This window comes from Convolutriloba macropyga, chromosome 4 (assembly GCF_964194025.1).
Source record: "Convolutriloba macropyga chromosome 4, txConMacr16.3, whole genome shotgun sequence".
Lineage (NCBI taxonomy): Eukaryota > Metazoa > Xenacoelomorpha > Acoela > Convolutidae > Convolutriloba > Convolutriloba macropyga.
The window spans coordinates 43,813,442-43,839,393 of NC_134471.1; the positions used below are offsets into that span (position 1 = coordinate 43,813,442).

General features: G+C 36.5%; 2 protein-coding genes across 3 annotated transcripts in view; one reads left to right on the forward strand and one right to left on the reverse strand.

Annotated features, from left to right (window-relative positions):
• Positions 1–25,952, reverse strand: part of LOC142337695 (uncharacterized) — a 420,762-nt gene that overhangs the window by 263,712 nt on the left and 131,098 nt on the right. The gene's annotated exons all lie outside the window — the stretch shown is intronic.
• Positions 1–25,952, forward strand: part of LOC142337696 (integrin beta-5-like) — a 127,146-nt gene that overhangs the window by 94,243 nt on the left and 6,951 nt on the right. For both annotated transcript variants that reach the window (XM_075387139.1, XM_075387140.1), the window contains one exon: positions 9,365–9,541. In XM_075387139.1, coding sequence (XP_075243254.1) covers positions 9,365–9,541 — 177 coding nt within the window. The remainder of the gene's footprint in view (positions 1–9,364; positions 9,542–25,952) is intronic.

The window sequence follows — 25,952 nt, forward strand, 5'->3', positions numbered from 1 at the left end:
TTTAGTTTTCGAACATTGACTTTGTTCTAGAATGTGGACTTCTGACTCCTAAAATTGAACAGTAGCTTATTGTCTGAAACGCTTATTTTGAGAATTGTGTAGCAAAACAGGCTTGAAAGTTAGGACACTAGTTCGACTCAAGCATACATGATTATTTAAAAAAACTCAAATTAATATGCACTTTGCTGGAGGGCACCAAAGGCTAAAAAGAAAACCTTAATTTTTCGAGAGAGCTGATTGACAAAAAAATTGATTAATTGCTCTCAGGCAAAGTTTGTAGCATTTTACAACAGTCCTATGGTCTTTTTGCGACTCGAAGTGGAGTTTCGAGATTCTACAGTTTTTTACGAGTCGAAGAGGATTGTTGGGATTCTACAGTTTTTTTAGATGACGCAAGTTTTTCATGACTTGAACCTTTAAACTTTTGTTTTCGAACTTTGACTTTGTCTTAGAACGTTGACTTCTGACTCTTAACATTGAACAGTAGCATATTGTCTGAAACGCTTATTTTGAGAATTGTGTAGCAAAACAGGCGTGAAAGTTAGGACACTAGATCGACTCAAGCATGCATAATTATTAAAAACTCAAATTAATATGCTCTTTGCTGAAGGTCATCGAAGGCTAAAATGAAAACCTTAATTTTTTGAGAGAGCTCAATGACAAAAAATTAAATAATTGCTCTGAGACAAAGTTTGTAGCATTTTACAACAGTCCTGTGGTCTTTTTGCGACTCGAAGTGGAATTTCGAGATTCTACAGTTTTTTACGAGTCGAAGAGGATTGTTGGGATTCTACAGTTTTTTTAGATGACGCAAGTTTTTCATGACTTGAACTTTTAAACTTTTGTTTTCGAACATTGACTTTGTTTTAGAACGTTGACTTCTGACTCCTAAAATTGAACAGTAGCTTATTGTCTGAAACGCTTATTTTGAGAATTGTGTAGCAAAACAGGCTTGAAAGTTAGGACACTAGTTCGACTCAAGCATACATGATTTTTTAAAAAAACTCAAATTATTATGCACTTTGCTGGAGGGCACCAAAGGCTAAAAAGAAAACCTTAATTTTTCGAGAGAGCTGACTGACAAAAAATTGATTAATTGCTCTCAGGCAAAGTTTGTAGCATTTTACAACAGTCCTATGGTCTTTTTGCGACTCGAAGTGGAGTTTCGAGATTCTACACTTTTTTACGAGTCGAAGAGGATTGTTGGGATTTTACAGTTTTTTTAGATGACGCAAGTTTTTCATGACTTGAGCTTTTAAACTTTTGTTTTCGAACTTTGACTTTGTCTTAGAACGTTGACTTCTGACTCTTAACATTGAACAGTAGCATATTGTCTGAAACGCTTATTTTGAGAATTGTGTAGCAAAACAGGCGTGAAAGTTAGGACACTAGATCGACTCAAGCATGCATAATTATTAAAAACTCAAATTAATATGCTCTTTGCTGAAGGTCATCGAAGGCTAAAATGAAAACCTTAATTTTTTGAGAGAGCTCAATGACAAAAAATTAAATAATTGCTCTGAGACAAAGTTTGTAGCATTTTACAACAGTCCTGTGGTCTTTTTGCGACTCGAAGTGGAATTTCGAGATTCTACAGTTTTTTACGAGTCGAAGAGGATTGTTGGGATTCTACAGTTTTTTTAGATGACGCAAGTTTTTCATGACTTGAACTTTTAAACTTTTGTTTTCGAACATTGACTTTGTTTTAGAACGTTGACTTCTGACTCCTAAAATTGAACAGTAGCTTATTGTCTGAAACGCTTATTTTGAGAATTGTGTAGCAAAACAGGCTTGAAAGTTAGGACACTAGTTCGACTCAAGCATACATGATTTTTTAAAAAAACTCAAATTATTATGCACTTTGCTGGAGGGCACCAAAGGCTAAAAAGAAAACCTTAATTTTTCGAGAGAGCTGACTGACAAAAAATTGATTAATTGCTCTCAGGCAAAGTTTGTAGCATTTTACAACAGTCCTATGGTCTTTTTGCGACTCGAAGTGGAGTTTCGAGATTCTACAGTTTTTTACGAGTCGAAGAGGATTGTTGGGATTCTACAGTTTTTTTAGATGACGCAAGTTTTTCATGACTTGAACCTTTAAACTTTTGTTTTCGAACTTTGACTTTGTCTTAGAACGTTGACTTCTGACTCTTAACATTGAACAGTAGCATATTGTCTGAAACGCTTATTTTGAGAATTGTGTAGCAAAACAGGCGTGAAAGTTAGGACACTAGATCGACTCAAGCATGCATAATTATTAAAAACTCAAATTAATATGCTCTTTGCTGAAGGTCATCGAAGGCTAAAATGAAAACCTTAATTTTTTGAGAGAGCTCAATGACAAAAAATTAAATAATTGCTCTGAGACAAAGTTTGTAGCATTTTACAACAGTCCTGTGGTCTTTTTGCGACTCGAAGTGGAATTTCGAGATTCTACAGTTTTTTACGAGTCGAAGAGGATTGTTGGGATTCTACAGTTTTTTTAGATGACGCAAGTTTTTCATGACTTGAACTTTTAAACTTTTGTTTTCGAACATTGACTTTGTTTTAGAACGTTGACTTCTGACTCCTAAAATTGAACAGTAGCTTATTGTCTGAAACGCTTATTTTGAGAATTGTGTAGCAAAACAGGCTTGAAAGTTAGGACACTAGTTCGACTCAAGCATACATGATTTTTTAAAAAAACTCAAATTATTATGCACTTTGCTGGAGGGCACCAAAGGCTAAAAAGAAAACCTTAATTTTTCGAGAGAGCTGACTGACAAAAAATTGATTAATTGCTCTCAGGCAAAGTTTGTAGCATTTTACAACAGTCCTATGGTCTTTTTGCGACTCGAAGTGGAGTTTCGAGATTCTACAGTTTTTTACGAGTCGAAGAGGATTGTTGGGATTCTACAGTTTTTTTAGATGACGCAAGTTTTTCATGACTTGAACCTTTAAACTTTTGTTTTCGAACTTTGACTTTGTCTTAGAACGTTGACTTCTGACTCTTAACATTGAACAGTAGCATATTGTCTGAAACGCTTATTTTGAGAATTGTGTAGCAAAACAGGCGTGAAAGTTAGGACACTAGATCGACTCAAGCATGCATAATTATTAAAAACTCAAATTAATATGCTCTTTGCTGAAGGTCATCGAAGGCTAAAATGAAAACCTTAATTTTTTGAGAGAGCTCAATGACAAAAAATTAAATAATTGCTCTGAGACAAAGTTTGTAGCATTTTACAACAGTCCTGTGGTCTTTTTGCGACTCGAAGTGGAATTTCGAGATTCTACAGTTTTTTACGAGTCGAAGAGGATTGTTGGGATTCTACAGTTTTTTTAGATGACGCAAGTTTTTCATGACTTGAACTTTTAAACTTTTGTTTTCGAACATTGACTTTGTTTTAGAACGTTGACTTCTGACTCCTAAAATTGAACAGTAGCTTATTGTCTGAAACGCTTATTTTGAGAATTGTGTAGCAAAACAGGCTTGAAAGTTAGGACACTAGTTCGACTCAAGCATACATGATTTTTTAAAAAAACTCAAATTATTATGCACTTTGCTGGAGGGCACCAAAGGCTAAAAAGAAAACCTTAATTTTTCGAGAGAGCTGACTGACAAAAAATTGATTAATTGCTCTCAGGCAAAGTTTGTAGCATTTTACAACAGTCCTATGGTCTTTTTGCGACTCGAAGTGGAGTTTCGAGATTCTACACTTTTTTACGAGTCGAAGAGGATTGTTGGGATTTTACAGTTTTTTTAGATGACGCAAGTTTTTCATGACTTGAGCTTTTAAACTTTTGTTTTCGAACTTTGACTTTGTCTTAGAACGTTGACTTCTGACTCCTAACATTGAACAGTAGCTTATTGTCTGAAACGTTTATTTTGAGAATTGTGTAGCAAAACAGGCGTGAAAGTTAGGACACTAGATCGACTCAAGCATGCATTATTATTAAAAAAAACTCAAATTAATATGCTCTTTGCTGAAGGGCATCGAAGGCTAAAATGAAAACCTTAATTTTTTGAGAGAGCTGATTGACAAAATTGATTAATTGCTCTGAGGCAAAGTTTGTAGCATTTTACAACATTCCTGTGGTCTGTTTGCGACTCGAAGTGGAGTTTTGAGATTCTAGTTTTTACGAGTCGAAGAGGATTGTTGGAATTCTTTAGTTTTTTTAGATGACGCAAGTTTTTCATGACTTGAACTTTTAAACTTTTGTTTTCGAACATTGACTTTGTTTTAGAACGTTGACTTCTGACTCCTAACATTGAACAGTAGCTTATTGTCTGAAACGCTTATTTTGAGAATTGTGTAGCAAAACAGGCTTGAAAGTTAGGACACTAGTTCGACTCAAGCATACATAATTATTTTAAAAAACTCAAATTAATATACACTTTGCTGAAGGGCATCGAAGGCTAAAATGAAAACCTTAATTTTTTGAGAGAGCTGAATGACAAAAAATTAATTAATTGCTCTGAGACAAAGTTTGTAGCATTTTACAACAGTCCTGTGGTATTTTTGCGACTGGAAGTGGAGTTTCGAGATTCTAAAGTTTTTAACGAGTCGAAGAGGATTGTTGGGATTCTACAGTTTTTTTAGATGACACAAGTTTTTCATGACTTGAACCTTTAAACTTTTGTTTTCGAACATTGACTTTGTTTTAGAACGTTGACTTCTGACTCCTAACATTGAACAGTAGCTTATTGTCTGAAACGTTTATTTTGAGAATTGTGTAGCAAAACAGGCGTGAAAGTTAGGACACTAGATCGACTCAAGCATGCATTATTATTAAAAAAAACTCAAATTAATATGCTCTTTGCTGAAGGGCATCGAAGGCTAAAATGAAAACCTTAATTTTTTGAGAGAGCTGATTGACAAAATTGATTAATTGCTCTGAGGCAAAGTTTGTAGCATTTTACAACATTCCTGTGGTCTGTTTGCGACTCGAAGTGGAGTTTTGAGATTCTAGTTTTTACGAGTCGAAGAGGATTGTTGGAATTCTTTAGTTTTTTTAGATGACGCAAGTTTTTCATGACTTGAACTTTTAAACTTTTGTTTTCGAACATTGACTTTGTTTTAGAACGTTGACTTCTGACTCCTAACATTGAACAGTAGCTTATTGTCTGAAACGCTTATTTTGAGAATTGTGTAGCAAAACAGGCTTGAAAGTTAGGACACTAGTTCGACTCAAGCATACATAATTATTTTAAAAAACTCAAATTAATATACACTTTGCTGAAGGGCATCGAAGGCTAAAATGAAAACCTTAATTTTTTGAGAGAGCTGAATGACAAAAAATTAATTAATTGCTCTGAGACAAAGTTTGTAGCATTTTACAACAGTCCTGTGGTATTTTTGCGACTGGAAGTGGAGTTTTGAGATTCTACAGTTTTTTACGAGTCAAAGAGGATTGTTGGGATTCTACAGTTTTTTTTAGATTACGCAAGTTCTTCATGACTTGAACTTTTAAACTTTTGTTTTCGAACATTGACTTTGTTTTAGAACGTTGACTTCTGACTCCTAACATTGAACAGTAGCTTATTGTCTGAAACGCTTATTTTGAGAATTGTGTAGCAAAACAGGCTTGAAAGTTAGGACACTAGTTCGACTCAAGCATACATGATTATTTTAAAAAACTCAAATTAATATGCACTTTGCTGGAGGGCACCAAAGGCTAAAAAGAAAACCTTAATTTTTCGAGAGAGCTGATTGACAAAAAAATTGATTAATTGCTCTCAGGCAAAGTTTGTAGCATTTTACAACAGTCCTATGGTCTTTTTGCGACTCGAAGTGGAGTTTCGAGATTCTACAGTTTTTTACGAGTCGAAGAGGATTGTTGGGATTCTACAGTTTTTTTAGATGACACAAGTTTTTCATGACTTGAACCTTTAAACTTTTGTTTTCGAACTTTGACTTTGTCTTAGAACGTTGACTTCTGACTCCTAACATTGAACAGTAGCTTATTGTCTGAATAGCTTATTTTGAGAATTGTGTAGCAAAACAGGCGTGAAAGTTAGGACACTAGATCGACTCAAGCATGCATTATTATTTAAAAAACTCAAATTAATATGCTCTTTGCTGAAGGGCATCGAAGGCTAAAATGAAAACCTTAATTTTTTGAGAGAGCTGATTGACAAAAAATTGATTAATTGCTCTGAGGCAAAGTTTGTAGCATTTTACAACATTCCTGTGGTCTGTTTGCGACTCGAGGTGGAGTTTTGAGATTCTACAGTTTTTACGAGTCGAAGAGGATTGTTGGAATTCTACAGTTTTTTTAGATGACGCAAGTTTTTCATGACTTGAACTTTTAAACTTTTGTTTTCGAACATTGACTTTGTTTTAGAACGTTGACTTCTGACTCCTAACATTGAACAGTAGCTTATTGTCTGAAACGCTTATTTTGAGAATTGTGTAGCAAAACAGGCTTGAAAGTTAGGACACTAGTTCGACTCAAGCATACATAATTATTTAAAAAAACTCAAATTAATATGCACTTTGCTGAAAGACATCAAAGGCTAAAAAGAAAACCTTAATTTTTTGAGAGAGCTGAATGACAAAAAATTAATTAATTGCTCTGAGACAAAGTTTGTAGCATTTTACAACAGTCCTATGGTCTTTTTGCGACTCGAAGTGGAGTTTCGAGATTCTACAGTTTTTAACGAGTCGAAGAGGATTGTTGGGATTCTACAGTTTTTTTAGATGACACAAGTTTTTCATGACTTGAACCTTTAAACTTTTGTTTTCGAACTTTGACTTTGTCTTAGAACGTTGACTTCTGACTCCTAACATTGAACAGTAGCTTATTGTCTGAATAGCTTATTTTGAGAATTGTGTAGCAAAACAGGCGTGAAAGTTAGGACACTAGATCGACTCAAGCATGCATTATTATTTAAAAACTCAAATTAATATGCTCTTTGCTGAAGGGCATCGAAGGCTAAAATGAAAACCTTAATTTTTTGAGAGAGCTGATTGACAAAAAATTGATTAATTGCTCTGAGGCAAAGTTTGTAGCATTTTACAACATTCCTGTGGTCTGTTTGCGACTCGAGGTGGAGTTTTGAGATTCTACAGTTTTTACGAGTCGAAGAGGATTGTTGGAATTCTACAGTTTTTTTAGATGACGCAAGTTTTTCATGACTTGAACTTTTAAACTTTTGTTTTCGAACATTGACTTTGTTTTAGAACGTTGACTTCTGACTCCTAACATTGAACAGTAGCTTATTGTCTGAAACGCTTATTTTGAGAATTGTGTAGCAAAACAGGCTTGAAAGTTAGGACACTAGTTCGACTCAAGCATACATAATTATTTTAAAAAACTCAAATTAATATGCACTTTGCTGAAAGACATCAAAGGCTAAAAAGAAAACCTTAATTTTTTGAGAGAGCTGAATGACAAAAAATTAATTAATTGCTCTGAGACAAAGTTTGTAGCATTTTACAACAGTCCTGTGGTATTTTTGCGACTGGAAGTGGAGTTTTGAGATTCTACAGTTTTTTACGAGTCGAAGAGGATTGTTGGGATTCTACAGTTTTTTTAGATTGCGCAAGTTTTTCATGACTTGAACTTTTAAACTTTTGTTTTCGAACATTGACTTTGTTTTAGAACGTTGACTTCTGACTCCTAACATTGAACAGTAGCTTACTGTCTGAAACGCTATTTTGAGAATTGTGTAGCAAAACAGGCGTGAAAGTTAGGACACTAGATGGACTCAAGCATGCATATTTATTTAAAAAACTCAAATTAATATACACTTTGCTGAAGGGCATCGAAGGCTAAAATGAAAACCTTAATTTTTTTAGAGAGCTGATTGACAAAAAATTGATTAATTGCTCTGAGGCAAAGTTTGTAGCATTTTACAACAGTCCTGTGGTCTGTTTGCGACTCGATGTGGAGGTTTGAGATTCTACAGTTTTTACGAGTCGAAGAGGATTGTTGGAATTCTACAGTTTTTTTAGATGATGCAAGTTTGTTCATGACTTGAACTTTTGACTTTTGTTTTCGAACATTGACTTTGTTTTATAACGTTGACTTCTGAATTCGAACTTTGAACTTTAACATTAGCTTATTTTCGATTGTACAAAAATTAGGAACTGATGTTAATATGCAAGGTGAAAAGGTTATTTTGAGAATTTTGTAGGAAAATAGGTTTGAAGTTGAGGACACTATTTGGACTCAAGCATACATATTTATTAAACACAAACTAATTCAAACTTTGAGGGGCATCGAAGGCTGGCAAAGGAGGGCATCGAAGGCTGGCAAAGGAAACATTGATTGTTTCGAGAAATTGGATTGAGAAAAAACTTAGTAATTGCTCTCTTAAAGTGTCGAAGTCATTTAAAAATAAACTAATCAGCGAAGAATTTGCGATAAGGATAATGCCCTCAATATTTTAGATTTTCGTAAATTTTTTTGTAGTCCTTTCCTATGGCTTACTCTCCCCAATGACAGATCGCTTGAGTACTTATAAGCCAATCTTTCAAGAATTTTAAACTAAAAGCTAATGTTTTTTTTATGACTGAAGTTTTTTGGTTTAAAAAAGTTCGAAGGATTTTTGAAGTACGTCCCCTTTTTGCTTATTTTTGTCCTCTGTTTATGAACAGGACCCTTCTGCTTTGTTGTTGAGGGCACGGAAGTTTTCTACAGTGTAGGTTTTATATGGTGGTTTTTTTATTTTGCTACTATGTGCTATTGAAATTAGATTTTTGCCATCAGATTATAGAGTTTTTGCCATAAATTTTTTTTTGTTTTTTTTTGTCGTGGTATTATCTCGTAGTCTTATTAATGCGAGATATCTTGAGCTCTCTAATGCGTTGTGCATTATATAATTCTTTTTTTAGTTCGGTCTTGTAACAGTTTTTGCACAAACGTCTATTTGTGTATATCTCTAATCTCTCCATTTGTTAGAGAATTAAGTGAAAAATTTGGATGAACAGGGTCGGAACATTGTGCGAACGCACATTACCGAACCTCGTTGTCTCCGATTTTTAAGAGGTTTGAATTTCTCAGTGGTTCATCAGTTAAAACTTGTTCCATTCCACTAGTTGATATTTTTAGTTGCTCTCATAGGAAGTTTTTAGAAATTGTTAGTCCTGCTGGTCGTTTTTAATACCATTTTTCTTTCTAACGACTTTTCGTCTCATAGTTTTTTTCTTCTAACCAATTGCCTTTTCGTCCTCGGGATCAACAGGTAAAGCCCGGAGGGCGTTAAGTTGCTAAGCAGTTCTCTTAGGGCCTTATGCCGACTAGTAAGTAAGCGAATCACAGAAATTGATAGACATATGGAGTAAAGTGTGGTGCTTTAGACTTTTACCTCCCTGCTACTCTACCTATACCGTATCATATGTATGTTTAGTTTGATCTATGTATGTATGTGTGGGTGTAGGTGCCTCGTGTGAGTGTGAGCCGGAGTACACTGGGAAGGCGTGTGATTGTCCGGTGTCTACAGCCACTTGTGTCTCTGAGGTGAGTGGCCTCATCTGCAATGGACAGGGAGAGTGTGTATGCGGAGAGTGCAGGTGCTTCCCAAACAGCACCTACCGCGGAGAAAAGTGTGAACAGTGTAAGCAAACTATCACTAATCTATTCATGAGAAATGTGATTGGTTAAAAGTTGCAGTATTTGTGTATAAATATGTGAAGTCGTTTGTAAAATTCATCTTTGCATGCTCTGTTGAAAATAGATGGTTGTTTAATTGCTCTCAAACAAAGTTTATAGCAGTTATATTACTCCTGTGGTCTTTTATTTGATTTATTGCTCGGTGATTTTCGTCTGACTTGTAACTTTTCGTCTTCGAAAACGGGTAAACAAGTAAATCTCAGAAGGCGTGAGGTTTTGTCTCTCGGCTGTTCTAGTCTCTAATTGTACAATCCATCGAAGCTGATGAGAAGACAAACTCATGGTGTAAAAGGTTGTTTGAACCCCCCTGATGCTGTCCACACGCCAACCCCCTCCTTCCACCTCGCCCTCCCTGACCCCCCCCCCCGTCCTCCCTAAGCCTAAGCTGGCTGCTGCCGAAGCTAACCGCTCGCCAGTTGATGGAGAGCAATTGAAAATGTTTTGATGGTACACCCAACGCCAATGAAAAACTAAATAACAAGCACTCGATAACTTATCTGAAGAAAATTCTTGTTCACCGCCTGATTTCAAAAGTTTTTCAGATTATAAAGGATTACCGGGTTGCTGTAAGAAATTACTGGAAAATAAATTTATTGGAAAGAACGCATAATATGTACCAATTAGAAAATTATGTTTCCTTATTTCATTGATGCGAAGATGGTAGAGCACCTGATCTTAAATCAATATAATAATCAATATAATAATATAATTTATAATTTATTAAAAATGATAATAGGTTTAACTAGTTTTACCTAGCTTTATTTTAGTAAGTCTTACGGGGCGAGTATTTAGGCTTCAGTTTCAATCAATTATTGACCAGACAGAATGATGTAATTTATATTTCCATTTGTTCCAGGCTTTTGGAAAACAAATTTCCTCAGTTGCAATGCAAATTGACCCGGAATTGAATATGGATCATAATTTTGAAAATGGTTTTACTCTTTCGGCAGTGTGGGTGGCGATTGCATTCTCCTGCACATAGAAGTTTTATCTTAAGACTTGTTTTGGCGGTGTTTTAAAACATATCTCTAGTCTAATCATTTCTTAATTTGTTAAAAGAGCACGTCTAAGTTTCACGTTGTTGGACAAAAGAGTCAAGTTTTTTGTTGCAATTTTGGCGGTTTTTGAATCATCTTGAAAGTTGCAATAACATTGGCAACATGCTGCAAGGGCACAAAGGGGGCATCAAGGGTTTTCGGAGGCATCAATTGATTGAAGTCTTTTCTCATCTTCTTTGAAATTGGCTCTGAAACTGTAGGCTGAAATGTTGTCAATATGGTCAGTACATCAATTTGTGGGAAAGGGGTAACTCACGTTGCCTAAAACCGGAGCGAGAAAAATCTAAAAAAAAACTACGGAGAAAAAACGCGTGCGAGACCGGAAACGGGGCGAACGAACGTGCCGTAAGCCGTTTTTACCTTTACGACTCGTGTTTCTCCATCTCGTCCTGGCGTTGTCTCCATGACTCTTCCCAGTGGCCAAATGCCTCTTGGTGTTTGGTCTTTCAACACCCAAACAATGTCGTCCACTTTGAGCAGTCGATCGTTGCTGTTTGACCATTTCGACCGTCGGCTAAGCGTTGGCAGATACTCTTTCACCAAGCGTCGCCATATATGGTTCATCAGCTTCTGCGTGTTTTTCCATGTCTTCAAGCTTGCAGGTTGCTGGTCTCCAAATTGTCCTGGTGGCAAGCTATTGAAGGGACGCTGGATAAGAAAGTGGTTTGGAGTCAAAGGTTCCTCGTTGTCAGGCTGCTCAGCAACGTTAGTCAGTGGTCTGGAGTTGAGGATTGATTCTGTTTCCACCATAATTGTTAGGAAAGTGTCAAAAGAGAGTCTTCTGGATCCTAGAATGAGGAGGAGCGTTCTTTTGGCGCTCTGGATCAAACGCTCCCAGACACCGCCAAAATGAGGGCCGTATGGGGGATTGAATTTCCACGTTGTATTGGCTACTGCTAAAGCTTTGTAGATTCTGTCATTGTCCAAGGCTTTAACAGTTTTCTTCAGTTCTTCAGAAGCGCCAACGAAAGTTTTCCCGTTGTCGCTGTAGAGAAGTTGGGGCTGGCATCGACGACTGCAAAATCTTCTGAAGGCATTGAGAAACGTATCTGTATTGAGGTCTGGACACGTTTCTAAGTGAACTGCTCGCGTCACCATGCATGTAAATATTAGACCATAATGTTTTTCTAAAATGCCTTTGGAATCTTCGATGTAGAAGGGTCCAAAGAAATCTACACCAGAATTAGCAAAGGGAAACTGTGTTTTTGTTGTTGGAAAACGAAAACTAGGTAATGGTGCCATAATTGGTTGAATGTTTTTCGTGTCAAAGCGTCGACATAAGAAACAATGAAACCGTACGCTTGCTAACGCTTTCCGAAGGCCAATCACATGGTAACGTTGTTGAATGAATGCTTTTGTTGGTTCTGTGGACTGGTGAATACATATTTGATGGGCATGTTCCAAGTACAAACGAACAATTTTGTCCTTGGCGTGCAAAATTATTGGACGTTTTTCCAAATCCAGTTGTGTTGGTGCATACTGCAACCGACCACAAGATCTGAGTAATCCGTCCTCATCCAACAGCGGATTTAAGCATCGTATTTTGCACTTAGAATCTAGTTTGATTCCACGTTGTAAGGAATTAACGGTCGAATGGAAAAAACTGTCCTGAGATAATTTCAGGAGATAATTTCGCGATAATTGAATGTCTTCAGTTGTGTATTGGTGATTGTTCGTTCGCATTTTCTTTGCACGATTAATTAGGTTGAAAACTGTTGCAACTGTCAGAAGAAGTTTGTTCCATGTTGAGAATTTACTCGGATCGACAATAGGTTTAATTGTCCTGGGACTTCTCGTGACTGCCGCACATGTTGCGCGTGGTTTGTTTATCTCATTCCAGGTCGACTCGCTTTGGCAAAGAAATTGGGGTGGATCTAACCATTTCTGCTGAATTTCGTTTGTCTCAAGACCGCGAGTTCCGTGATCGGCGGGATTGAGATAAGTTGAGATGTGATGCCATTGCTGGGGTGAAGAACTTTTATGAATTTCTCGCAATCTGTTTGAAACAAAAACGTTTTGCTTCTTATTTGAGGCTATCCAGTCCAAAACTACTTGACTGTCGGACCAGAGAAAAATTTGGTCGAATGTCAGTGTCATTTCTCTTTGGATCAGTTGTAGAAGGCGCACTCCTATAACAGCGGCTTCTAGTTCCATTTTTGGCACACTTATTTGTTTAATGGGAGCAACTTTGCATTTTCCCATGAGAAAGCATGCTTGTGGCGGAGTGGTTTGACTATTGGTTGTACGGAGGTAAGCAACGGCTGCCATAGCTGCCATTGAGGCATCCACAAATATATGAAGTTGGCTGCTTGTGATTTTACTGAAATTGTGAACAGTTCTTGGTATTCGGATTTCGGGCATGGCAAAGTAGCTGTTTAGAACTTTCTGGAGGTTATGGTGTAGTTCATGTGGTATCAAATCATCCCATTTTCTTCCAAGTTTCCAAATCTGCTGCAAAACCATTTTGATTCTAATTGTCAGGGGAGACAACAGGCCGAAGGGATCGAAGATTGAAGATACCAAACTGAAAATTTTCCTTTGTGTGTACACTGTTGCATCTTTAGGAAATTGTTGTAGGGGGAACATGACAAAATCGTCAGTTGTTATGTTCCATTTTTGACCAAGGACTCTTATGATCTCTTTTGTTTCGTCTTTGTCGTCGGAAGAGATTTCAGCAAGTATATCTGGTTGGTTCGAAACAAATTTTGTCAACCTGAAGCCACCTTTTTTCAGGCATCTTGTTGTCTGTGATATGACTTCTTTGGCTTCTGAAATTGTTGGCAGGGACTGAATGTAGTCATCCATATAAAAGTGGTGTTTAATAGCGTTCAAGGCGGCTGGAAATTCACTTTTGTTGTCTTCTGCACATTTATTGAGCACATAAATTGCGCAAAATGGTGAACATGTTGCGCCAAAGATTAATCTAGTGAATTGAAATTGTCGAATGGAGTTGTCTATCATCCAAAGGAAACGAAGAGCAGACTGGTCTTCTTGTCTCACGGCAATCTGCATAAACATTCCTTCGATGTCTGACAAAACAGCAACCGGGTGTTCTCTGAATCTCAACAGCACTCCAACTAAGTTATTTAGCAAATCAGGACCAGTTAGAAGATTTGAGTTCAGTGATTCACCGCGGAATTGTGATGCTGCGTTGGCAACTCTTCTCACTTTTCCGGGTTTGTTTGGATTAGTGACTGGATGATGAGGTAAGTACCATATTGACTCTGGGGGTGGTGCTTGCATTTCGACTGGCTTGACAAAATTTTTATCCAAGTCTGTTTGGAGTGTCTGGTTGTACTTCTGATTGAGACCGGGATCGTTTTGTAGTCGTTTTTGTAGACTTTTTAGTTGACTGACAGCTGAGAAATAGTTATTCTGGAGTTTCTTTACAGGTTTCCAAGGAAGGCCAATCTGATATCTTTCACCGTTGTGACAGATTGAGTTTTCCATTGTTTGGACTGCTAATTGGTCTAGTGAGCTGTCTTCATTCTGTTCGGGTAATGTACCTTCAGCTTCTATTTTCCAGAATCTTTGAACTAATTCGTCCAATGGTTCTTCTTCAGTGTCTTTCCGGCAGACATGGTAAATGAATGGTTGGCGAGGGGGCTTGTTTGAGTTTATTGTTTTAGGAGATAGCTCGTACTCTCCAGCGAGAGTCCAACCAAGCTTTGTTTTTACGCCGAATGGATGCTTTTTGCTACCTTGGATTACCTCGACTGGATATGTGAAGGGAAACGTATTGACACCAAGAAGGGCGCCTATTGCACCGTTGGCTATGTCAGGGAAATAAATGTGACTAAGTTCCTTGAAGGTGTCGCATAATTGATTGAGTTCAAGAACGTTAGCGGGTGATACATTGAGACATGGCGTGCTATAGGCTCTTGCAATGCTGAAGTGTTGACTGATTTTGTCATAAGGCGTTACTGTCACTGTTTCACTAATTTTGGACAGTGGCATTTCATGTTCAGTGTTTAGGTACTGCAGAGTTGTTGATGCTTGTGCTTCGCAGGGAAGCTCAAGAAAGCTAGTAACTTTATCCAGCAGGAAGGTGAACTGGCTTCCGGGGTCAATCAAGGCGTAGGTATCAAACACTTTACTTCCGTTTACAAATGAAACTGGTATTATTTGTAGTTGTTCATACCATTCAGGAGGAGGAATTGTATTTCGGTTGATACTGAAGTTTTGGGTCGGATTCGAAGCACTCAAATGGGCGCGTTGAACATTTTGTTGCTGTGATTGTCTTTTACCAGAAAACGATTGACCGTATCTTGTCTGCTGGCTCTTTGTACTGCTTACAGTGTCAGTACTTTTGTTTTGATTTTGTTGTTGAAAGGATGGCTGTGTTTGGGGGCTTGCTAGATTTTGTGTCGGCTGATTGGGATTGCTTGTTGAGAAGGCAGCGGTGGGCCGCTTAACTTGTTTCGAAGGATCATGCAAAGTTGTGTGGTGAAATCCTTTACATGTTTGGCATCGTTTTGTGGACGGACATGACTGCTTAAAATGTTTGTTGCTTAAACAGTTCGAGCAAAGATTGTTCTTGCTCACAATGTCATACCTTTGGTCTGGCGCGCATTTCTGGTATTCAGGGCATGTTGCGAGTATGTGACTTCCTTTGCATTTCTCGCAAGACCTGTTTGACTGATCAGCATCTTTACGCGGAGGAAAGGGTGGTTGACCATGCTGGTTTGCAGGGCGACTTGAGTGCAATGAATTCGGTTTCCAATTGTTTTGTGAAGTATTAGAAAATTGATTCATAGCATTGCTGTTCCTATTATCATTGTTGTTGTTAATTCTGCTAATGCTATTACTGTTGTGACCGAATGTGTTCCAATTATTAAACGGCTTATGAACATTTTCTCTGTTGATTTTGTCGTATACTTGGGCCTGTACTTCAAGCCACTTCTGAAAATCAGAGACGGTTGGTTGATTTCCAAATGATGTTATTGTATACTCTGTCCATTTTATCAGAATATTATGTGGAATTTTTTCTTTTGCCTTTTTCATCAATGTTGAACTTTGCAAGTCGGCTTTGAAGCCTAAATATTCAAAAGCTTGCACTAATCGTTTGAGAAAAGAAGCAAAAGATACGAAACTCTGTTTGTTGTAGTCATTGTTCGGACGCCAGGCTTCCAGTTGATTGATGAAAGCATTCACAACAATGCTGGGATCTCCAAAGTGATCCATGAGCTCTTTCAAAGCAATTGCGTAGTAAGCTGGGTCACACGAGTAGGCTTGAATTTTTTCTTTGGCTTTTCCTACGACCGAGTTCTGTAAGTATGTTATACGGTGTGTATCCGTAAGGCTAGTATTATTGTGAACTAGGTTGAAAAAATTGTTTATCCACTCATGGTATTTCAGTGGGTTACCATTGAAATTTGATATTGTAATTGGTGGAAGTTTAATGGAATTTTTGTTTGTGGTTTGTAAATTAAAATTATTTTCAAACGGGATTGTTTCTGTTTGTATTTCAGTTCGTGGCTGAAACAGTTGCTTTCCAGAAAAAGACCAATTTGGAATTTGTTTCGAATTTCCCGAAATGTTTGGTTGGCTAATATATTGAGCAAAGGGGGGAAGAATGGCTGTTTGGTAGTTTGTAAAGGCATTTTCCGGAGTAAGCGGACAATTAGGTGGCTGAGATGATGTACAGCAAACAAGGTTGGTACCTTGGTTGTTGAGTGTTGTATTGGAGGGGAAAACAATTCCATTGTTTGGTTCTTCCGTTCGATTTCCATTGCTAAAATGAACTCCAGTTGGGTAAAGTGGGTTCTGAAATTGTTGGGAAACGTTTGTTTGCGCTACTGTTGGTAACGACATTGCTGACGCCAATTTAACGCTGTTCTGGTTTTCACTTATTGGAACAGCTGAAAATTGAGTGTTTGAAACAGTTTGAGCAGTTGCACTTTGATTGTTGTCAAAATGTAGGGGATTGTGTCGACTGTCTTCGTAACAATATGGATTTGGCGTGGTCTCATTTGTCACTCTATTTGTTCCTTTTTCTGAATGAAATTGACGCTGAAGCATTTGCTCATTCAAATTGCATGAACTTGATGTTTGGTATGTTTTGGTTTTGTTAACTGGACAGTTATGTTGAATTGAGTTTTGTAAATCTAATGCAAGACGTTGTATGCTTTGATCTTCACTTTTGTTATTTAAGGGAACAGAAGACTTTTCTTTTGGTCTAACTGTGGGATTTGCTGGTTGATTTATTGGCATTTCGGGCAATGTGATCAGCTTTGAACTAGAGAACTGGTTCAATTCTCCAATTGATGAGTGAATTAATTCCGGCTGGTTATCAATAGATTCAACAGGAAATAAGACTGCAGTTTGATTCATTGGAATGGGGGGTTGTTGAATTGAAGCAAACTGGTTGAAAGTGTTCTCTTGCTCTCTGAGAACAACTTTGTGTTCTGGGGATTGAGGATTACTCAAGACAAATCTGTCCTGAATGTTTGCTCTGGATAATAGGGTTGATGCTGGTGTTGGGGCTGCTAACAACGACATTGATTGATTTATGTGTTCAGCCGTCGTAAAATTTTTTACTGGTTCTTCAGTCAATTCTCTAGTATCCTGCGCAAATTGGCTGTTGCTCTGAAGGAATTTGGAGAGAAGGTTGGGTTTATTTTCTCCTTGCGGAAGGAAAAACGATGGTTTCGCCGGTCTTGGGGGCACTGGAGGGGAGACATCGCTGGCAGGGTTCTTTACTGTCATGTTGTTTTGCTCTGAGTTTTGGGAGACCGGTGTCAATCGATGCAACTCGAGTTGTCTTCTTGAGGACTGTGAGATGCAGCTGATGTCATCGCGCACTCGAGTCGATGATTGACTCAATTGACCATCATCGTCGAGACTGTTGACTTCTAGTTCCAACTTTTCTAGACGAGAGATCAAGTTCGATTGACGCTTCATGACCGAATTTATGCTACTGGAGCTTACTTTTTCAATCATGATGCTGTCAAGGTTTGTCTTCAGCTCTTCAACGCTCTCCTTGATTTTGTTGATCAACAAAGAAAGAGTGCGGAAGCTTTTTCTCTGCTCAACGGATGTCTGTAAGAGATCAAGCTGATTTTTCATGTTGAGCTCAGTCATTTTGAACTTGTTCAATGAGTATTGTAACTTCTGGCTGTTTTCTTTTGTCATCCTGATGAACCGGCTGTAGTCAACTTGTAATGGTTCTGTTGTATTTAAAGTAAAGGTAAAGAACGGCTCGAAATTTACGGAGCGACGACTTTTTTGGTAAATTAAAAACCTCTTAAGTTTTTGTAGGCTAATCAGCCTAGCTCTTTTCGTTCAAAAGTAGCAACGCAAATTTTCACAAAAATAGGAATCCTAAAGGTGTTTTTTGGTGCTAAATCTAGCTAAAAATTTGCTTAAAAAAAAGGAAAAACTAAACGTTCGCGCGTGTGTACCGTTGATTTGTTGAACAGGACCAAATAATTGCTTTCAATTTTTTTACAGATATGACTTCGCAACGATTCGCCTGTAAATTTTAGTTCTCCCTTAAATAACAATCAAAGAAACAGAAAAAATTTTAATGAAGTGTTTTCTTTTTTTTTTCGTGTGGAGTTTTAGGAACAAATAAAACCAAACAATAAAACCTAAAACCAAACTAAATCTATATTGATACTTCTTCAAAGTAAGTTAACTTTTTTTAGAATTTAAAATGCGGTGCGACCAGGCAACGTGAGCTACAGACAAGCAGAGAAAACTGGTTGCTTAAAAGCTGGGTCTACTTTGAAGCTCTTTTCCAAGAAATTCTGTTTTGCGATTCTTATGAAGTTAAGGACAACTGCTACCATTAAACTGCTTGTATTTGTTTCTGGATATTATCTGCCACCTATGAATTGCTCATCTTTACTTTGGTGACTACTGCGACCCAACGGAAACACACTCCTCTTCAGTTGGTGACTACTGAGACCAAAGGGGGAAAAGGGACTTCTTTCGGCAACTTCTGAGACCGCGGACAAAAAAGAAGAGACGTTTGAATTTTGCAACTTCAAGGGACTATATGCGTGAATGAATTTGAGTGGGGAATTATTCGAGAGCTTTTGATTTACTTCTTTTTGAGATCTTATCTTCTCTTTTATTTCTCTTGAGAAGTTATTTTCAGTGTATACTACTCAATTAGCTAGATGCGCGGCTAGTAGTATGCAAAATGAAAACAAAATAAGTGTAAATGTCGGGTGCTCTTAGGAAAGCATACTACCCCATTAACTAGGCTCGCGGCTAGTAGTATGCAATTAAGATCAATTAAGAAAACACAAACCTCTTTGCAGGTTTTTTTTTTTTTTGTCAGAAGCTTTTCAGTAATTTTCTGTCTGTTGTTTTCGGTTTTGCAGAATGGTTATATAGTTTTTCAGCTTGTTTTTTAATGATCTGCGGAGGTATATAAAATAGCTCTTTTTTTGAAAATTGATTGATTTTTTCTTTAATAAGAAAAAAAACGTTAGAAAAACGTTTTTTGATTTTTATATAACAGAGAAACAATTTTGCCAATTTTCTGTTGCTTCTTTGCAGTTTTGAATTAAATGAAATAAATTTTCCGATTATTTTCAAACAAACGGAAGGAGCTATTTCGAACGTGTTCTTGTTATCTACTGAAAATTTCCAATAAACATTAGAAAAATGTTTTTTTTTTTTTGAGTTTTTTGAGTAAAAGAAGCAAATTTGCAAATTTCAAGTTGCCTCTTTATAAGTTTGTATTTTCAATCAACTGATTTTGAGACTTGTTTTCCAACAAAACCAGGGGAGCTAATCAATGGGTTTCAGTGGAACTATTAAATGTTTTATTCAAAACGTTAGGAAAACGTTTTTTGAATTTTTTGATTCAAAGAAGCAATTTTTGTCAAAATTGAGTTGCTTCTTTACAAAATTGCGAAATCGATAAACTGATTTTAAAGCTTATTTTCCAACAAACTCAGGGGGGCTAATCAATGGGTTTTTTGGATTTATTAAAAGGTTTTCCCTAAAACGTTAGAAAAACGTTTTTTGATTTTTTGTAGTCAAGGAAGCAAATTTTGTCAAAATTGAGTTGCTTCTTTACAAAATTGCGAAATCGATAAACTGATTTTGAAGCTTATTTTCCAACAAACCCAGGGGGGCTAATCAATGGGTTTTTTGGATTTATTAAAAGGTTTTCCCTAAAACGTTAGAAAAACGTTTTTTGATTTTTTGTAGTCAAGGAAGCAAATTTTGTCAAAATTGAGTTGCTTCTTTACAAAATTGCGAAATCGATAAACTGATTTTGAAGCTTATTTTCCAACAAACCCAGGGGGGCTAATCAATGGGTTTTTTGGATTTATTAAAAGGTTTTCCCTAAAACGTTAGAAAAACGTTTTTTGATTTTTTGTAGTCAAGGAAGCAAATTTTGTCAAAATTGAGTTGCTTCTTTACAAAATTGCGAAATCGATAAACTGATTTTGAAGCTTATTTTCCAACAAACCCAGGGGGGCTAATCAATGGGTTTTTTGGATTTAATAAAAAGTTTTCATTAAGACGTTAGAAAAACGTTTTTTTGATTTTTGACGCTCAAAAAAGCACTTTTGCGACTTTCTCATTTTTGAGCAAAAATTTTACATAAGGTGTTCAACCAAAATAAAGTTGATTTTAAGTCCAACTGAAGTGTTCCATTCAAATAAAAATTTTACTTTCATGTAGATTTTTTGCGACAAATTGAGAAAATTGCTTTTGAGTTTTTCCGATGCAAAAAACGCTATATCGTTTTTTCGGGCAATTTGTGTTTTTTTTTTTCGTTAATTGCTGACTTGTAGTTGCTCACGGCTATTTCTTTCATAAACCGTCTACCAAAAGCTCGTTGGGGGACAATTTTTGTGTGTTTGAGATTTTTTGTCGCAAAAAAATCACGTTTTTTTTGGATACGTCTAACCGGGGAAAGGACTTCTAAGGTGACGTCTGGAACCTCGGGCGATCATCTCTTGGTGACGTCTGTAACCAAAAAAATGCCAGGCCTTCTTGGTCGGGTGACGTCTGAAAACCCTTGAAAAAAAAACTCTTCGTCTTTGGTTGGCTCGTCTGCAATAAGAAACTGTCGTAGTCTTAGATATTAGTCTTGGGGTGTGCTCATGCCCCCTCTTTGTTTCAAAAAAAAAAATAAATTTAATTCAGAAGGTTTTATGTCCTTATTATCAAGGCGGATGGTCGCCAAAATTATGTTTTAAAACATATCTCTAGTCTAATCATTTCTTAATTTGTTAAAAGAGCACGTCTAAGTTTCACGTTGTTGGACAAAAGAGTCAAGTTTTTTGTTGCAATTTTGGCGGTTTTTGAATCATCTTGAAAGTTGCAATAACATTGGCAACAGGCGGTATTAATGGGTTTTTGTAAGAATTTTGTTTAAATGTACAATTCTATTTAATGACTTGTTAGGAATATTGTGGCAAGTGTAGCGTTTGCAAACAATCATTTTACTCCTGATTGTCGAGATTACTCTTTGAACAGATCCATTTGAGACATTTGCATTGCTGTTTTTCTATTTGGTTCTGAATAGTTTCATACCGTACAGTAATGAAATGAACCTGACATCACATAACTTTTTATAGCTGTAAGCTGAGTTTCTGTTTTTTATTAATAGCCGCACAGCGATAGCTGGGGCTATTATTGGCCTTCTCTTGGTTTTTTTTTATTTCGTCGTCATGATTTTTGTTACGACCATATGACGTCACAGCCACTTTTTGTTCATTCGTTCATGCAATTTCAACTGAATTGCATGTGTGACGTCATTTTTCGCTCTTAGTGGAGCGAGTTTTTTTGTTCATGCGCGTGATTAAATTTTTGGTCACACTTGACTTACCTCACTCTCAAAAATGACTTCCTCACTTTGAAATTGACTTTTATTTACTTTAATTCAAAGAGATAAGGTCAAATGGGTATGTGTCACTCTAAATGAAGGTTATTTGAGATCAGCTAATAGAGGCAGCAATAACTTATACAGATTTTTAATCAAAATATAACAGATCAGCCTTCAAAGAAAAGACGAGTTTTTTTGGTCTGTCTTTTTTACTGTTTTTTAGACTGCCGATCTACGAATCTATTGCGGCTATTTTCTGGCAATCTGCCAGCTATGTTTTTTAATAGCCGCGTCCTCAATTCCAGGTGGCAATTATAGCGCTCCTAATTTTTTTACAATTCAAAAAATTTGAATTGTATTGGGGCGCTGTGTTTTTTTAAGATAAGTTCACACATTTTTCAATGACTTTGATCTTTCAAAACAGGATAAACAGGTAAAGCCCAGCGAGCATTAAGTTTCATTAGAGGCCCAAAGTGCGCTTTAGTTGTCCGCCAAGTGCTTAGAGTGGTGAAGCTACCGGGAAGTAGCTGGGATGGCCTTAATTTAAGGTTAAAAGGTCATTTTTAGGAGTTTTTGGTCTTAAAATAGTGCAATTTTTCATGTTTTTGTTGTGATTTTTATAGCTGCGAAGCTGTAAGCTGAGCGCAGCTATATTGCGGTGCTCTTGGTTTTTTTTGTTTCGTCTGACGCTCTTTTTTCGTTTTACATTTGTTCACACAGCAAAGCTGAAAAGTCAAATTTTCTGAATGACTTCTTCCTCTCACTAACGGCATTTGCGCGCGTGAGGTCATTTCTCACTCGCTTAAGCGAAAGTTTTTAGGTTATTTGCGTGATTAGATTTTGATCATACGTGATCATACGTGACTTACCTCACTCAATAAAATGACTTTTGCACTTTAAAACTTAAGTTTAATTTGAATTTGTTTAAGGTCAAAGGAACCCATATGTGCAGTAAGGGTCCCTAATAAGAGGCTTCTGTGGAATGAATTTTAACAAGCTTGATTAATTTATCGCTGAATGTTTTCTAGCCTAGTTTTTTGAGCGGCGTCTATTTTTTTTCTATTTAGATCTGTATCGGTTTCTATCTCTATTATATGGCACGCAGGTCTATTCTTTCGCAGCTATTCCGGCAATCTGCCGGCTATGTTTTTAAAATCTTTGTTTGATTAGTCCTAGGTTGAAGTTTTTAAAAGTTGATGAAGGCCTTTTGCGAGACGAAATTACTTGTTATGACCATTTTATGAGCTATTTGTCATTTTTGTCATTTTTTAGTTTTTCCAGCTTCAGGGGAAAGTGAATCTCCTTTGAGGTTTGATAATAGAGCACTGCATAGTTTCTAGTTATAATGGATTGGTTTTCAACATTTTAGTGTCTCGAATTTTAGCTTTTTTTTTATAAAATCTGCACTTTTTTTAAGGTTTCTTGTAAATTTCTCATTTTTGCCCATTCTCAAAGGCCAGAAAACATTCCACGGTCTGATAAAAAGTTACTGCATAGTTTTTAGTTTCAATGGGTTTGTTTTCAACAATTTAACCTTTCGAATTTTAGTAATTTTTTGATTAAATTTCAATTTTTTTTCGCGTTTTGACTTTTATTCAGTTTTTTGCCCCAGTAGCCACTTAACCTCATCCAGCGTTTGATAGTACGTCATTAAATAGTTGCTAGGGGCCCATTGAATTGTTTTCAACATTTTAATAGAACGAATTTGTATTTTTTGAAATTCGAAATTTCTAAAAATTATCGCTTATCGACCTTTGAGCCAATGATTTTTTAGGGCTTGGAATTGTGTTACTTTATAGCCTCTAGAGACACAGAAATGATTCTGAAGATATTAGTTTGACGATTTTCAGCAACATTTCATTAAATTGTGCAATTGATTTCATTTTTTAAGGTTTTGGTCTTTTTTGTGAGGTACTCGATCTTCAAGGGCCAATGAATTTTTTTTTCAGGTCATGCAGATATAAAGCTGGACCGATTTCAGAAAGAATTATTGTATTGGCCATATTTTTGAAATTGGTATATTTGAGGGGATCAATTTTTGCCTAAGCTTTAAAATCTTTAAGAGTTTTAGCGATAATTGTTTTTTTGTTAAGTTTGTTTGATTGTTTTAGTTTCTCATTTTTTTTGGATTATTTTGTTTGTGTTTTGGCTGGTATTGTTCAATTGATCTGCTGGTCAGTTAAAGTAGTTATAAGTTTTTCATTCAATTCTTTGAATTGTATTTCAGGACTTGTCCTGCTATGTTTTTACTTCGTCTAACAGATTTTTGTTTCGTCTTCCCTGACTTCTTGGAATTGACTTTTTCAATGACTTACCAAACTTAAAAAAGACTTCTGAACTCACTTATGGAATTTTAAATTTTGTGAACATTTACTTGTTAAAAGTCAATAGTGTGTATTTAAGTAGTACCAAACATATATGCCCTTATTCCTGATTATTAGAGTTTTGAGTTTTTGATTTTTAATATTAGTTTTGGGATCACCGTTTGTGCCCCCAGTGCGTTATGCGCCCCCTGTTACAAAGCACGTGCCATTACATAGTTAGTCATTATGTAAAATATATTGCACGTGCATCTGAGAGATGCAAATAATTTGCGCCCACTAAGCTGAGGGGGCACAAACGGAAGAGATCCTAATTTTTCTAGAGCCCTATTAGGGCTTTCTCCTTATAGAGCTTATGTGTCTCATAACAATTACAGCCCAAAGCTAACCCAAAAAATCTAGTGGTCTATTAAAGGATTGGTGGTCGTTCTGTCTATCTAATCTCTTTATTTGTTTCAATTCATGCAAGGCCCCAAGCGTCTTTCGCGTCTATTTTCCGGCAATCTGCCGGCTATGTTTTGGATTTGATTTTTGTCTAAGTGTTGTTCCCAATCCATTCATAGTTCATTCTAGACCTAGTTTTTTGTTTTGACCAAATTTCAATTTTTCGCTGGTGGCTTTTTGTTCACATGTGGCATTTTGAGATTGGTTTTGTTTGTTTTTAGATTTTTCTCAATTCACTATTAGCCCGTTCTAGGTCTAGTTTTTTGATGAGTCAATGAAAATTCTTTGAATTGTACATCAGGACTTGTCCTGCTATGTTTTTTATTTCGTCGTCTGACGCTCTTTTTTCGTTTTACATTTGTTCACACTGCAAAGCTGAAAAAGTCAAATTTTCTGAATGAGTTCTTCCTCTTCTGACGGCGTTATTGCGCGTGACGTCATATCCCATTCTCTATCTAGCAAAGCTTTTAAGATCATTTGCGTGTTTAGATTTTGATCATCCTTGGCTTATCTCGCTAAAAAATTGACTTTTGCACTTTAAAACTTAGGTTTAATTTGAAATAGATTAAGAGCAAAGGAACTTATATGTGCAGTAAAGTTCCCTAATAAGAGGCTTCTGCGGAATGAATGTTTCCAAGCTTTATTAATTTATCGCTGATTGTTTTTTGCCTAGCGTTTTGAGCGGCGTCGATTTTTTTCAATTTAGATCTGTTTCTATCTCTATTGTACGGCACGCGAGTCTATTCTTTCGCAGCTATTCCGGCAATCTGCTGGCTATGTTAACCAAGTTGATTTCAACATTATCTCGTTTTGATAGCCCCTGATGCCAGTAACAATTGATAGTCTCATGATAATTTTTTGTGAAATAAACTCATACAAGTCATAAATCTCACAAATGTCTTGCGATTTAGTTTTGTTATCTGGAATCTTTTAGATTGCCTTATTGAATGAATGTTAAATTAAATTAAAAGTTCATAAGAGACAATTAACTTGGTTATCATGATTTTAGTCATCAACTTAACAGATTAGCAGTTTAATTAATCTAATATCAGCAGTCCGATTCTCTTCTTCACAACAAGAAGTAGGCGTCTATTGCAATATGCTTTTGTTCTCCCCACTTAGGTCAGGTAAGAACGAAAACTTGTGCTTGGAGGCATTAACATAGCTAGAGGGCTTTCTTCTGGATACATACTGTTGTTTTTCGGTTGATGACCATTTCAAATTGAGCCCATTTTAAATTGCTCGCGCAAGCACCATCGTCGATTTGATTTTTGTTTGATGCCCCCACTCATTGGGTGAATGTTTGCTTTTATGCAATTGTTGCCAAACGTAAAAGCTCAAATGTCCAGTTTACATGGTGAACTGTTTTTCTCTCGTTGAGAATGTTTTTCAGTGCCATTCAGATTTGCCTTTGTTTTGAATTTTATGTGCATATACGATTTTTTTTATTAATAGCCGCACAGCGATAGCTGGGGCTATTATTGGCCTTCTCTTGGTTTTTTTTTATTTCGTCGTCATGATTTTTGTTACGACCATATGACGTCACAGCCACTTTTTGTTCATTCGTTCATGCAATTTCAACTGAATTGCATGTGTGACGTCATTTTTCGCTCTTAGTGGAGCGGGTTTTTTTGTTCATGTGCGTGATTAAATTTTTGGTCACACTTGACTTACCTCACTCTCAAAAATGACTTCCTCACTTTAAAATTGACTTTTATTTACTTTAATTCA